Source organism: Dipteris shenzhenensis, chromosome 15 (genome assembly GCF_047967505.1).
Source record: "Dipteris shenzhenensis isolate YYH24624 ecotype China chromosome 15, Dip_SZ_1.0, whole genome shotgun sequence".
NCBI lineage: Eukaryota > Viridiplantae > Streptophyta > Polypodiopsida > Gleicheniales > Dipteridaceae > Dipteris > Dipteris shenzhenensis.
In genome coordinates, this window is record NC_141610.1 from 55,161,553 (window position 1) to 55,175,301 (window position 13,749).

The window sequence follows — 13,749 nt, forward strand, 5'->3', positions numbered from 1 at the left end:
GCTACTCGTGGACTACGGAGGGAAGCCATTCGTGGACGGGGAGACCTTCGACGAGGATGGTCCGTGACTGACGCCAGTAAGGGAGAGTCGACGGGCAGCAAGAAATTGATCGACGAAAAACGGGCAGCAAGAAATTGATCAACGAAAAGAACTGACGGGCTCATCCTCATCTAGACCAAGGCTGTGTGGGAAAGGAAGTCGTTGAGACTGGAGCGATGGGAAATAATCAGGCGCAGCTTCTAGAATAGACCAGCGTCGGAATTGACGATCTAAATGGTTTAACACTTGGTATCATCACGACGAATCAGATGAAGACATGGGATAATCGGAACTGACGAAAAGCCCAGGGAGCATCTTTTCCGTTCGCTTCAGTTTATCGTTTTTCGCAGAGTGGAAATCAAAAAAAAAAAAAAAAAAAACCAGAAAAAGGAGGCAGTATATATTTTCCTTTAAAAAAAAAAAAAAATTTTTTCCTTTCAACAAAATGGAAGCAGAAGGGCAGAGTTCAAGGGTGAATCCTAGTGAGTCTAGAGCTCAATCTACACAACAGATGTCACATCACGCAGTACCTACATTGATTGGTAGGATTTCAATATTAGAGGATGCTTTACAGCAGATCATGAACCAACAGCTTCAGGTGAATGCTGGTCAAAATGAGATTAGGGAGATGGTGCAAGCCTTGTCGGCTAGACCGTCTAGGATTGACAAGGGCAAAGCTCTAGCTGAGCCAAAGCCCAGTGTACATTCCTTAGAGCGCGTAAGGGTCAAAGTGCCTAATATCGCTAATTATAGACCGGAGAAGTACGCTGGTCGGATGACCGAGCGCAGCTCTGATGTGATCGAGGTTTGGTTGCACAAGTGGGAAGAAGCCTTCGCCATTTGTGAAATTAGATCCGATCTAAAGAAGATCCGCGAGGCCACACACCTGTTTATTGAGGCAGCGGACAGATGGTGGATAAAGCAACAGAAGGATCAAGTTGCTCCAACCACCTGGGAAGGGTTCAAAACTGAATTCAAGAAACACTTTCTCCCACCTGATGAAGAATCCCGAGCTTGGGATGCTTATAGAAATCTTCGTCAGAGGAGCTTGTCAGTGGCAGAGTACACTGACAAATTCAGGGAATGTGTTATGAAAATAACAGACCCTCTCCCTATGTCGGTTCAGTTAAAAGACTATATCTATGGACTGAACGACAAGATAAAAATGGAAGTTCGGGCTAAATATGTGACCACACTAGATGAATCTATAGCAGTAGCCCTGAACTATGAGGATGCCAGAGGTAGGTCTGGTGGATTTGTGCAACTGGCGGGACCTTCTCAGAGGTTAGTACCTTGTTTGTTATGTGTATCTGTTGCTAAGTTAGTGACGAGTGCACCTGATAACATCCTATCTAAGCCCGCAGCAACGGGGTATACAGCCTTCAACGATACGGAGTTGATTAAAATGAAAGGGCAAGTGGCCAATCATGATGTCATTGTGTTGTTTGACTCAGCGTCAACTCACAATGTGATTAACTCCAAGCTCGTGAAGAGGCTGAAATTAAAGACAAGTCCATCTGACTATGCGTATACAGTCAGGATGGCAGACGGAAGTTCAACTGAAGTATGGGACCAAAGGGTTACCCAGTTGGAGCTTCGGATTCAGGACTATACTGAGAAGCTTGATTTTGAAATGACCAAGCTTGCTCATGCGGATATAGCCCTGGGAATGGCGTGGCATTCTAGGAAGAATCCAGCCATTGATTGGAAAAAGCACGTATATCAATTCAAGATGAATGATGTGCTTTATGTCTTGCGAGGTGAAAAAGATATACCTCAAGGACCGTTGGTTTCCGTGATGGAAATCAGAAAGGCTCAAGTAGAGTTTTTGTACCTTTGCACAGCATCGGTAGAGTCGGTGGGTGATTCTTCGACTAGTACTGATGTTACGCAAAGTGATGAGATGGCCAAGCTGGCTAATCTTATAACAGAGGAGTTCTCTGAATGCTTTAGGGATGAACTACCTTATGAGTTACCTCCAGAGCGGAAAGTTCAGCATAAGATTGAACTGATCCCGGGGGCAGAACCTGTAAATAGACCTCCCTATAGAATGAGCTTTACTGAAGAAGCGGAGGTGCGTAGGCAACTGGAAGAATACCTCAAGTTGGGGCAGATTCAACCAAGTTTCTCACCTTTTGCTTCACCAGTGATATTAAAGAGGAAAAAGGATGATACGTTTCGCCTCTGTATAGATTACAGAGCATTGAATAATATCACTGTTAAGCACAGGTATCCGATGGCTCGGATTGATGATTTGCTAGATGCATTACATGGAGCCGTGATTTTCAGCAAGATAGATCTTAAGTGCGGCTATCATCAGATCCGGATTAGAGCCGAGGATGTGCATAAAACCGCTTTTAGAAGCAGGTTTGGTCATTATGAGTTTTTGGTAATGCCCTTCGGACTTACCAATGCTCCAGCGACCTTCGTCATGCTTATGAATGATTTACTACGTCCGTATATCGGAAAGTTCGTAGTACACTTTATTGACGATATCTTGATATTCAGTAAAAGTATTACTGAGCATTGTGAACACTTAAGGATAGTGTTCAGTACTTTGAGGAAAGCCAGTCTTTATGTGAATAAAAAGAAAACTATACTGTGTATGGTTAGGCTTGAGTACTTAGGGTTCATAATTACTCCACAGGGGGTAGAAATGGATCCGAAGAAAGTGGCTGCGATACTAACTTGGCCAATCCCTCAGAGTCTGACCGCGCTGCGATCATTCTTGGGATTTGTCCAGTTTTATAGAAGGCATATCAAAGGATATTCCGAAATAGTATCGCCATTGACTGATCTGACCTCAGATAAAGTACCTTTTATTTGGGGACAGAATCAACAAGAAAGTTTTAACACCATAAAACAAGCTGTGGTCTCAGGACCGGTGTTAAAAATAGTTGATCCCCAGAAACCGTTGTTCCTAGAAACCGATGCAAGTGGCATTGCGGTAGGAGCAGTTCTCCTTCAAGAGGGAAGGCCAGTAGCCTTTGAAAGCAAGAAGCTTTCTCCCTCTCAAAGGAATTGGCCAACTCATGAATTGGAGTTGTATGCAGTTATCCATGCTTTGAAAACATGGAGGCATTATTTGTATGGTTCAGAGTTTTATGTGGATGTAGATCATGATACTCTGAAACATTTTTCTAAACAGCCTGACTTGAGGGGCCGCCAAGCTAGGTGGGCAGAGCTCATGCAGGAGTTTAATCTAACGATTCGGTACCGAAGAGGAAAAGACAATAAGGTAGCTGATGCGTTGTCTCGCATTATGCACAACCTGAGTTTCACGGTATTAGAGAGTGCTCTAATGACCGAGATCAGAGAAACTCAGAAGGTGGACGAGTTTGTCCAGAGCTTATGGCCTAAGGCTCATGTGTTAAAACCCGGGGAAAATGAAAAGGATGACCTGGCATCCAGAAAAGGCCAAACTTATGTAAGATATACCATAAGGGATGGTATGCTAGTTAGAAATGGCAAGGTTGTAGTACCTGGTCAGAATGATCTCAGGCAGAGAGTCATTCGACAATGCCATGATAGCCCGTGTGCGGGACATCCAGGAGTCGAGAAGACATATGATCTCGTGAAGCGAGATTTCTTTTGGCCAAAGATGAAAAAGCATATTCATGAATATGTGACACGGTGTTTCTCGTGTCAGGTAAGTAAGGCCGAGCGGGTGAAGCCACCCGGACTTTTACAGCCCTTGGAAATACCACTAAGCAAGTGGGAGAGCATCTCCATGGATTTTATTGTAGGGCTACCTGCAACACAAGGAGGGTATAATTCTATCCTTGTGGTGGTTGATCGTCTAACCAAGATGGCTCCCTTCATTCCGACTAGGGAGTCTGTTAGTGCCCCGCAAGTGGCGGATTTGTTCATTAGACATATATTTCGTCTGCATGGATTGCCTAGATCCATAGTGTCAGACAGAGATGTTAGATTTACCGGTCACTTTTGGACAGCGGTATTTGAGACACTAAGGACTGAGTTGGGAATGAGTAGTGGGGATCATCCTGAGATGGATGGTCAGACGGAGAGAGTCAACCAGACTTTAGAGGATATGCTGAGAGCATATGTGTCATTGAGGCAACATACATGGGACAAGTGGTTGCCATTGTTGGAGTTTGCCTACAATGATAGGAAACATTCATCTACTGGGTTCAGTCCGTTTGAGCTGAACTATGGTTATAGACCAGCCAATCCGACTATAGTTGGAGTACCTCAGAAAGTGCCTAGTGCCGCGAACTTTGTAGTTCAGATGCGGGAGATGCTAGCACTTGCGAGAGCTAATATCCGCCAGGCTATGGATAGAGCCAAGGTGTATGCGGATGAAAATCGGTCTATAAGAGTATTTGAAGAAGGAGAAAAAGTTTTTCTCAGAATTCCTTCGCACTCGAAGTCGTTGACTTCAGGAGAGTGTGCTAAATTATCACCTCGATACTGTGGGCCGTGGTTAATTCTAAAGAGAATAGGCAGTGTAGCCTATAAATTAGAATTGCCACAGGGGTGTAAGGTGCACCCGGTTTTTCATGTTTCGCGCTTAAAGAAATTTTTGCATACAGGTGACTCACTAATCGAAGGTGTGGTTTTGTTTCAGGAGATAGAGGATATTGCAAGGCGCAAACCAACAAGAATCCTGGACCGAGGAACAATGCAGATACGAAATCGGAAGATACCCACGGTGTTGGTTGCATGGCATGGTCAGCCTCTATCGGAAGCTACCTGGGAATCCGTGTACCAGTTGCGGAGAGCATTCCCAGATTTCATCATCGAGGACGCTGATGCTTGAAGAGGGAAGGAATGTTATGCTCTAGCCGAGATAGCATGACCTCGGATAGATCGGTGGGCATTTTCTCTTAGATGACCAACTTTTGTAATAATTAATGTGCGTAATTAAATGGTCAAGAGAAGTAACTGCCAAGGTCCTAGGTGAGGGCGTAATGGCATTGACTAGATAGTTCTAATAGGGCTAGGGCCTAGGTGCATCTAATGTGTAAATTGCCAAGGGGCAATTGTTTTAAAAGGGAACTCCAAGAGAGGGGTGAAAAAGGATGCATCTAAGTAAGGGCCTAAAATGTGACATGTGGCCAGGAACTATCTAGGGAGTTTGGGGTCTCAGGGATAAGGATGAAAAAAAAAAAACGAAGAAATGTACGTGATATGACGAATCTTATCCTGAGAGTTTGGCTGGGTGGAAAAATAAGTTGCCATCGCCCGTGACTGCACTAGCGTAGGAATTAACCTTGGAATGGTGTTACAACCACACTCTTCCTTCCCTTCCATCACTCTTCTTTCCCATACATCTTTTTCCTCTAATATGATGTTGATTTTTTCTAAGCATTCTATTCCATTTCTAAAGGAAGTGGTGTATTGATGTCTCCTTATGGACATATGCATAGAAAGAAAGAGTTTATTAAAGTCTTGGAAAGACCAAAGGGTCTATGAGCGTGAAAAAATGAGATACAATGAGCTGAATGGGTGGAGCCTCTATGTGGACATCTGCACCCATGGCAAATGTAACATAAACGTGAATACTAGTACAAAGTGTTTGAGCCCATGGAAAGGATGGGCATTGTGTGTGGCGTCATTGTAGTGCCTCCATATGTTGTCTAAGGAACCAAGTCCACATGGTTGCTGAGAATGGATAAAGTCTTGGTAGAGAGACGCTCCAGGGATGTATGGGGCTGTGGCAGCATAAAACCTTTGATTGAGCAGTGACATTGATTAGTATGTGATGGAACTAGATAGGCCAGGCTAGATAGCAACCATAATGAAATGGAAATGGAAAGCAAAAGGAAATGAAATGCTAGAAAGAAATGAATAACCGTAGGAAAGTACTTACATTACCAAAGAGGCTTGAGGCTTGATTGATTTGACAAGTGAAAGTACAACACCTTTATAGGATAGGCATATACACACTTAGTACCAAATGTATATGGGATAACTCCCAATATTACACGTGGCACTCCTATACACCCAGTGCTATAAAACTCACACTAGGACTCACTAGAACATGCCAAAACTGACTCAACTTTACTCCACTTCCTAACATCCCTCCGTGGAGGAAAGGTGAGTGAGTATTGGAATGGAACCAAGAACATGACAATGACGGTCATCGAACTGTGCAGTGACGGTCTAGAACTAGACATGGCTCCCATGCTAACTCAGAGGCAAATGAGCATGGCTCAGAGGCTAGTGAGCGTGGTATAGACTCAGAGGCTCAACTAGCATGGCTCAGAGGCTTATCATGCATGGATGTAGGACCAACTCAGAGGTCCAGGAGACCAATGTACCAAGATCCTGGAACTCACATGCCAGGCCTGATAAATAGACCTATCAAAGCCAATACATGGCTCCCATAGTACATCCCCCTCGTGGCTCCACGGATTAATGAGGGACATGGAGCCACACGCCATTAGAAAACTCATACATTATTTTAGGAGGACTATCCAAGGCAGAGAATCTTTATTGACGAAACACATATGAGTTATTGCATTCATTTTTGGGAAACACCCCCAGGGCAGAGTACCCAAATGCGACATGCTTAGAAAATAAATGGACTATCATCTCCATCATCCTCTAGAGGGAGAGAGAGAATAATGAGAGCATGAAATTGTGTCGAGGGTCGTCATCTTCATCGTCACTAGTGGCGGCTGCAACCCTACTGGCATGGTCGTTAGTTTGTTGTTTGGCAAGCTTATGGTAGCATTTGTCCTCCATATGACCAAGCTTGTTACAAAAGATGCACTTGAGAGGCTTGAATGGCTTTGTCTTTCCATGTGCTGGTGGAGGCCTGGGTTTCCATTTGCTAGTGGAGGCAAGAGCCTCTGTAGTAATTGAAGAAGAGTTCGGAGATTCTTTGTTCGTGCGATCTTTTTCGAGAAGAAGAGTCACCATATCATCAAAGACAGTTGTGGCAAGCCTAAGTATTTCAAGAGTGTGCTCAAAACGGGTGACTCCTTCCATACTCTTCATGAGGACAGTCATTTTGTCCACGTTATCCAAGGAACACTTCAGGCTGGAAAGTTGTTGAACAAGAGATTGCATTTTTGCTAAATGTGCACTCAAGGTATCACTATCCTCCATTTTCAATTTATAAAATTGCAACTTCAAGAAAACCTTGGAGTTTGCAATTTTGTTACCAAAAAGATTCTCGAGATGCATCCATATCGCCTTGGCCGTTGATTTGAAGTCGATGTGATGAATCAAAGTATCATCGAGGCAAAGTCCGATAATAGCAATAGCTTTTGAGTTGTGTTGCGTCCATGTCTTGAGTTGTTGAGGATCCGTTGTGGGAGCGTCATCCTCAATCACATCCCATACATTTTCTTTCATAAGGAGCAGCTGCACCTTAGAGTGCCAAGTAGGGAATTCTTCCCCCTTGAATTTCTCCACGAGCAATAGGTTGAAGAGAGAGAACTCATTGTGTACCTCGGGAAATGGCAACTTTAGTCTTCAGTTATACGAGGAATGTACCGGGCTGTTTCAGCACTTTAAGAGCAGGAAAAGGGATGAAATCTGAAGCGTAATTAGCAGCAGGCTGGAGTGGATTTTGAGGGCAGGATTTGCAGTAGACGGCATCAGATGGCGCACATTTTGAGGGAAAATGACGGGGCAGAAACAGGCTGAGAATGGTGAGCAGTAGCGGGCAGAAGTGCATGGAAAATGAGGCAGAATTAGAGGCAGCAGCTGGCACATATTTCGAGGGCATTAGGTGGTGCAAATGGCGAGGATTTAGAGGCTGCTGGCGAGGGCTGTAGCTGGCAGGCAGCATGAGCAGCAGAAGTAATCGTGGGAAGCACCCACATGTCGATGTAGATCAGCTCCAACAGCTCCATGAAGAGGCTAAGGTAAAGAGAAGCTCTCCGAGAAGAAAGAGATGGGGATAAAGGAGGGAATGGAAGGGAGCTCAATCATGGAGGAGAGGATGGCTTCCATTTGCGTGCTTCCCACATCCTCTAGATTGAGCATGGAGAAGGGAAAGGTAGGAAAGGAAGCTTTGATACCACACGATGGAACTACATAGGAGGCATGCTAGGCTAGGCTAGATAGCAACCATAATGAAATGGAAATGGAAAGCAAAAGGAAATGAAATGCTAGAAAGAAATGAACAACCAAAGGAAAGTACTTACATAACCAAAGAGGCTTGAGGCTTGATTGATTTGACAAGTGAAAGTACAATGCCTTTATAGGATAGGCACACACACACTTGGTACAAAATGTATATGGGATAACTCCCAATATGACACATGGCACTCCTAGACACCCAATACTATAAAACTCACACTAGGACTCACTAGAACATACCAAAACTGACTCAACTTGACTCCATTTTCTAACAGTATGCATGGTCCGCTGTGGTATCCTAGTTGTGGCCCTGCATCAGACAAGTGCCACTGTCACACTTGTTGGCCATGCCTCTGGTGTGGTGAACATGGAGGGAAGATTCCCAGGCCTGATTTGTGCATTGATGTGCTGACAGGTCTGTCATATATCTTGCTCTAGGCCTTGGCTATGCTGTCTCTATGGGGCCTCATGATCCATGCTATCTACCTGGAATATCTCAGTGGTCACACTCTGGGTAAAGTCTGGCTGAGCATCCTGATTTCATCTATGTGCCCTGAGCAGCTGGCCTCTCTGTGGTACGGCCCCATGAATGAAAACCGCCAAATGTCTCTGATCCGGTTGAGAAGGGAGGCTAGGTTGGGGTCCAAAACCATTCTTGAAAAGACTGTGGTGACGACCTCGGACTCATAGTATACATGGCATCTAAAAGCAAATTGCTGCTGTGACTCAATCTTCTGTAGATCACATACAGTGCAATGCGTCCCTCTCTAGATATGCCCTTAGCCCATCTAGAGAGAAAGAGAGAGGAAGGGAGGGAGGGATCTGTGGGTTTTTCTAAGCATGCTATTCCAGTAAATTGTTTATGCATCTGTTATTCTTTTAAAATTGATTTTTATAACTGATCTTTGCAATTGGTTGCATACGTTTTTTATATTTGGATTGGGAGTAATGGAATTTAAATGTAAGTGAAACCCAGATATGTAAGTAAAGATCGGTTCACCAATCTATCTATGATCCAAGGAAACCTTACAAAATTTTGAATGCTCCAAAGCAGTAAGAACAGCAGCAAGTCATGGAGTACTGGCCTTATGTTCTTATTTAAATTTTTGGGAGTGGCCTTATGTTCTTATTTAATTTTCCTCATAGACATGTACTTGGTTATTGTGAGAAGGTTGGCAAGTTCTGTGCTGTGCTAAGAGATAATACTGGTATACTGTCCAACAGAGATCTGGTGAACTCAGGAGGTGCAGTTGTCCATTCAGTTTCTTCAGGAGGCCTCTAATGTAGAACCTGTTTTTGGTATTTCTGTGTTGGGCTGCGACTTTTATCTCTAATATCTGTTTTTGGATTTTCTGAGAACTTTATGCATGCTTATTGCTAGAAAAGGCTCAGGTACAGCCCATCAAGAGGCACAACTTCCCTGCTTTGTTCTCTGCCAACAAAGGCACACTTTACTTATTTTTCCTTAATGTTGTGTTCTCCAACAATGCAGAATGAACACACTGGCTAGTTATTCAAGGAGCTATCACTTAATGTCAGAAATGGATCTCAAGAGCTATCCACAAATGAGCTAGCAAATATTATGTGAAATGTAGGAAGTCCACCAGCTATGCACATAATGGTTGTTATTCTGTTTTCTTATATTGTCGTGACCTGTTATTGGGACAACGTGGAGCCAGTATATTCTGGTATTTTCTATTTTTAATGCTCCCACATGGCTCTTCTTCAGCATTGCAACCTTTTTGGTTTCACTGGCTCTTTGTTACCATCTACCTGACATAGTGTGACAGTCAACGTTGATAGTTTCTCATTCAGTTGCTACATCCAGGCTTGCAGTATAATCCACTGTTGTTTTAATGCATGTGGAATATAATACAGCTCATGGTGACAGATGCACACATTACATGTATTATTATTTCTCACCAAACTGCCTAAATTTTCTTTTTGTGACTGCAGGTATGCCTTCTTATTCTTCTATTGTGGAGTTTTAAGTATGCAAGCATTAGTGCATTGTTCATTCTCCTATATGTGGGTTACGTGTTGTATACTTTTCCATCAGTTTCCACCTTATGGCGCTTAAATATAGCTTTATTGGCATTCATACTTTTCTGGGCCATTTGCACATATACATTCAATGCAATTTTTACTGTCCTTCATGATGATCTTGATAAGGTAACAACCTATTTGTCCTCTCATGTGTTTTCAGTCTGTCTTCAAAGAACATCAATTCTGGTTTCCATACAGGTTCTGGTCTATGAGTAGACATCTGTTTATATGTTTTTTGTTGAGTTGCTACTATATCAGAAGGAAATGACTTATGAAAGGGTCCTTAGATCTGAATGTATGTCATGTCAACACCTTTTATTACAATGTGGACCCCATAGATTATTAACTTAGAGGTTCCATAAAAGCTTCTTGTGAGGAAAAGTTTCTCTTGATTAGAAAAAAAGATTCCTTACATGATTTTCACATGTCGTTATGCTTCTCTACATACACAGGACACTGGAGTATGGAATACCATTGGGTTTTGGCACTACCCAATTCCTGGATTTTTCTTATTAGCTCAGTTTGTGCTTGGAGTCCTCATTGCTGCAGGGATGTACTTTAGCAATGTAGCTTTAAGGAACATGCATGTAACCAAGGACAGGTCCTATGAAGGTGGTAATGTCTTTGAAGAAGGTATATCCTGGTGCAGTTCATGTTTAATAACTCCCAGAACACGTTCAGTCTGTTAAGTGACTGCATCGGTCTCTTCAACATAACAGTTAATCTTTGTGTATGATTTTGAACTCATCATTGAAAGTTTTCACTAGGCCTGGTCTAGTTGTGTTACTACTGGCATGCTTCTCTGTGTAAAAATTATGATTGAGAGATATTCGTGCAGAGCAACATGACAGAAAGATACTCCTCCTTGCAGTACTGGCATGGTGCATCCACAGATGTGCACATACGGTTTCTTTGATCCTGATTTTCCTTGTTGGAGCTACTCATGGCCTGATTGGTGCCATTTACAGTAAGTGAATCAATTTACCTTACTGCATTGTCTGCTTGTTTTCACTGAATTGCCTACAGGTTGCTTTCTGGACCTCACATGTGTTTCAGGAAAATGCATTTTTAAACAAATCATTGACTTTGCTTCTTTTTTAAATAACAACGTTAATTTAGTGATTGAGAGGTGTAAAAGTAATGCAGAAGCAAGGAGTTCTGGAAAATAGGATGTTAACAATTTGATCAAAGTTGAGCCTCGTCTGTGAAGTGAAGGAAGAATGGTGGCTGTGGAGATGAGATAAAGCCAGGCAACCTCTATTCTTATTTTGAAAATGCTAAATTGATAGAATTACAAAATATTTATGTAATCAGGAAATACAATAATGCCATAATAAGAGGTATAACACCAGTCTGCTCTCTGTGTGTGTGTGGGCCGCGGGGAGGGGGGGGGGGGGGGCTTGTGTAGGTGGCGAGCATGTGAGATCTGAGGAGCCTCCAGACAGCCCTCTCTGCATGCAGCTCCCGGTCCAGCCCCATTTGGGATTAGCCAACCCTTCAGCCGGGTCCCTGGCTCAATTGCACGCAGCCTGTGCTAGGCTTGGTATGCTGTCGTGAATCTCGTCTGGCAGTCCTTTCATCTGCTGCACCTTTCTGCACTCATCTCACCCTCTTTCTACGCCTGGTTTGCTGTTGCCCACCAGCTGTGTGTGTGTGAGGTTCTGTGCGCCTCTTTGCTGGGTTTACTTCCCCTTATCTTGCTTGCATATAGTTTATTTCGTCTTCAACACCTTCCTGGTCCCTTTGTTCTAACTGTGTATAAGCTTTTTTCCTACACTGTTTATACAGTTTTAACCTCATTTTCTTTGCTGTGTTTATTGGGTTTTTAGCATAATTGCAGACTGTTCACACGCCTGTTTGCTCCCTCAATATACTGGTTGTTACCTCTCAAAGAACCTCTCTTTATAGGCCTTTCTTGTCTTTCTCTTCATATCCTTGGGTGTGAGTTATAAAGTTCAGAATTTGGAGACCTTTCTTGCTGGGTTAAGATGCCTTGGCTTCCCACACACCTGGACCCTTAACACCATCTCATCCATTCACAGGCAGGGGATCCTATGAACCCGGAGAACGGAGGACCATCATGATGCTGGTATGCACGTGCCGACGTGTGGTTTGAGAGATTAGGGCTCCACATGGATAGACTTCCTCCCTTCTCCCTTCCAGTATAGCATTGATGCGCCATTCCTGCCACTTGGGTATCACGAGGTTAACCAGGTCATACACGAGGACCTCTTGGAGCGACGCACATTCCGGACCTGGTTCGAACCAAGTGAGCTCCCAGTGCAGCTTAGCTTCTCTAGAGATGCCTACCTACACATTTCAGAGGAGGGCTTTGTTGATCCTCTAGGATATACTCGGATTCATCTTCCCCATTCATTGAGGATCGACTCCGCATCATACCCAAAGAACAGAGGACTTGCACACTATGCCAAATGGAGGACATCGAGACGGAGGAGCATTTTCTATGTGTCTGCCCAGTCTATTATGAGATCCGGGGACGATATCACTGCCTCTTTCAGGAGGGGCATGGCTTTGGTCCACTCACACGGCTGATACATTTTCACGATCAGGTCTGTGTTGGACTCTACCTGATCGAGATGCGTCGATGGAGAGACACATTGATGCGACAGACTTGAGAGCAGCATGGACTGATGCCACAGTCACCGAGATCGACAGATCACATACTTTTGTTACATACTTCTATGCATCTGAGTCAACTGCCGGTGTGGCTGAGGGAGAGGAGCTTGATGAGATGAGAGCATCATGGATTAGCAGTAGGAGTGTCCACCACGATGTTGCCAGACGAGGGACACACACTCCACGTGCGACACGGAGAGAGACCAGAGCACTCACGATCGAGGTCCAGTCTATCTCAACCCTTCTCAGAGGCATCCCCCAGAGACGAGGCATTACCCTTGATGTAACCCACCAGATCCAGAGATTGAGGAGACCACACCCTCCCCCACGTTGCAAGACAGCTCGAAAGACAGATATATGAGAGCTCCTCACATCTCATTAGAGAGCCACCAGGTTACCTGGATATGAGGAACCTGAGCATGTACTAGGAGTGCTAGCCCTGAGCACCTGACACTCTTTTGTTCTTTTGCTACTTTAGTATTTTGTTCACTAGTTTAGCACTTTAGCTTTCAGCAAGGGTCTTAGTGAACCCTTTGCTTCAGCCCTCAGTCGCTTGTACGAGTTATCTTTTGGTTTTGCACTTTGTCTCATATGCCCGCGAGGCCTCTTGCAGACGTTAATACATCTTTCTTTCTTTCTTTCTTTCTCTCTCTCAAATGACCTAGTTGGTGTGTGGCCCGATCGGGATGGTGGGTGGGAGTACCGGGCGGGCATCCAAACTATACTGAAAAGAAGGTATCCTATCAATGTGAAACCCTAGTCTCACAAACCATCTGTGAGTCCGTGCATACCAGCATCGCTCATCTCCCTTTGCTGCCAACCTCATGGAGGAATCGAGATCCAATCATGGCAACCTTTGTCTCCCTGATGTGCAGTCACCATATGATCTAACCCGGTGTAGATATGTGATGGTTTGAAAGGTTGCGTCTAGCTAGAGTGGAGAAGCACCAAACTCGGCCTGAATGATAT

The 13,749-nt window shown here is 44.0% G+C and overlaps 1 protein-coding gene across 2 annotated transcripts in view; it reads left to right on the plus strand.

Annotated features, from left to right (window-relative positions):
* Nucleotides 1-13,749, plus strand: part of LOC147894011 (piezo-type mechanosensitive ion channel component) — a 202,489-nt gene that overhangs the window by 79,474 nt on the left and 109,266 nt on the right. For both annotated transcript variants that reach the window (XM_087386640.1, XM_087386641.1), the window contains exons 9-11: nt 10,054-10,269; nt 10,596-10,776; nt 10,982-11,110. In XM_087386640.1, coding sequence (XP_087242766.1) covers nt 10,054-10,269; nt 10,596-10,776; nt 10,982-11,110 — 526 coding nt within the window. The remainder of the gene's footprint in view (nt 1-10,053; nt 10,270-10,595; nt 10,777-10,981; nt 11,111-13,749) is intronic.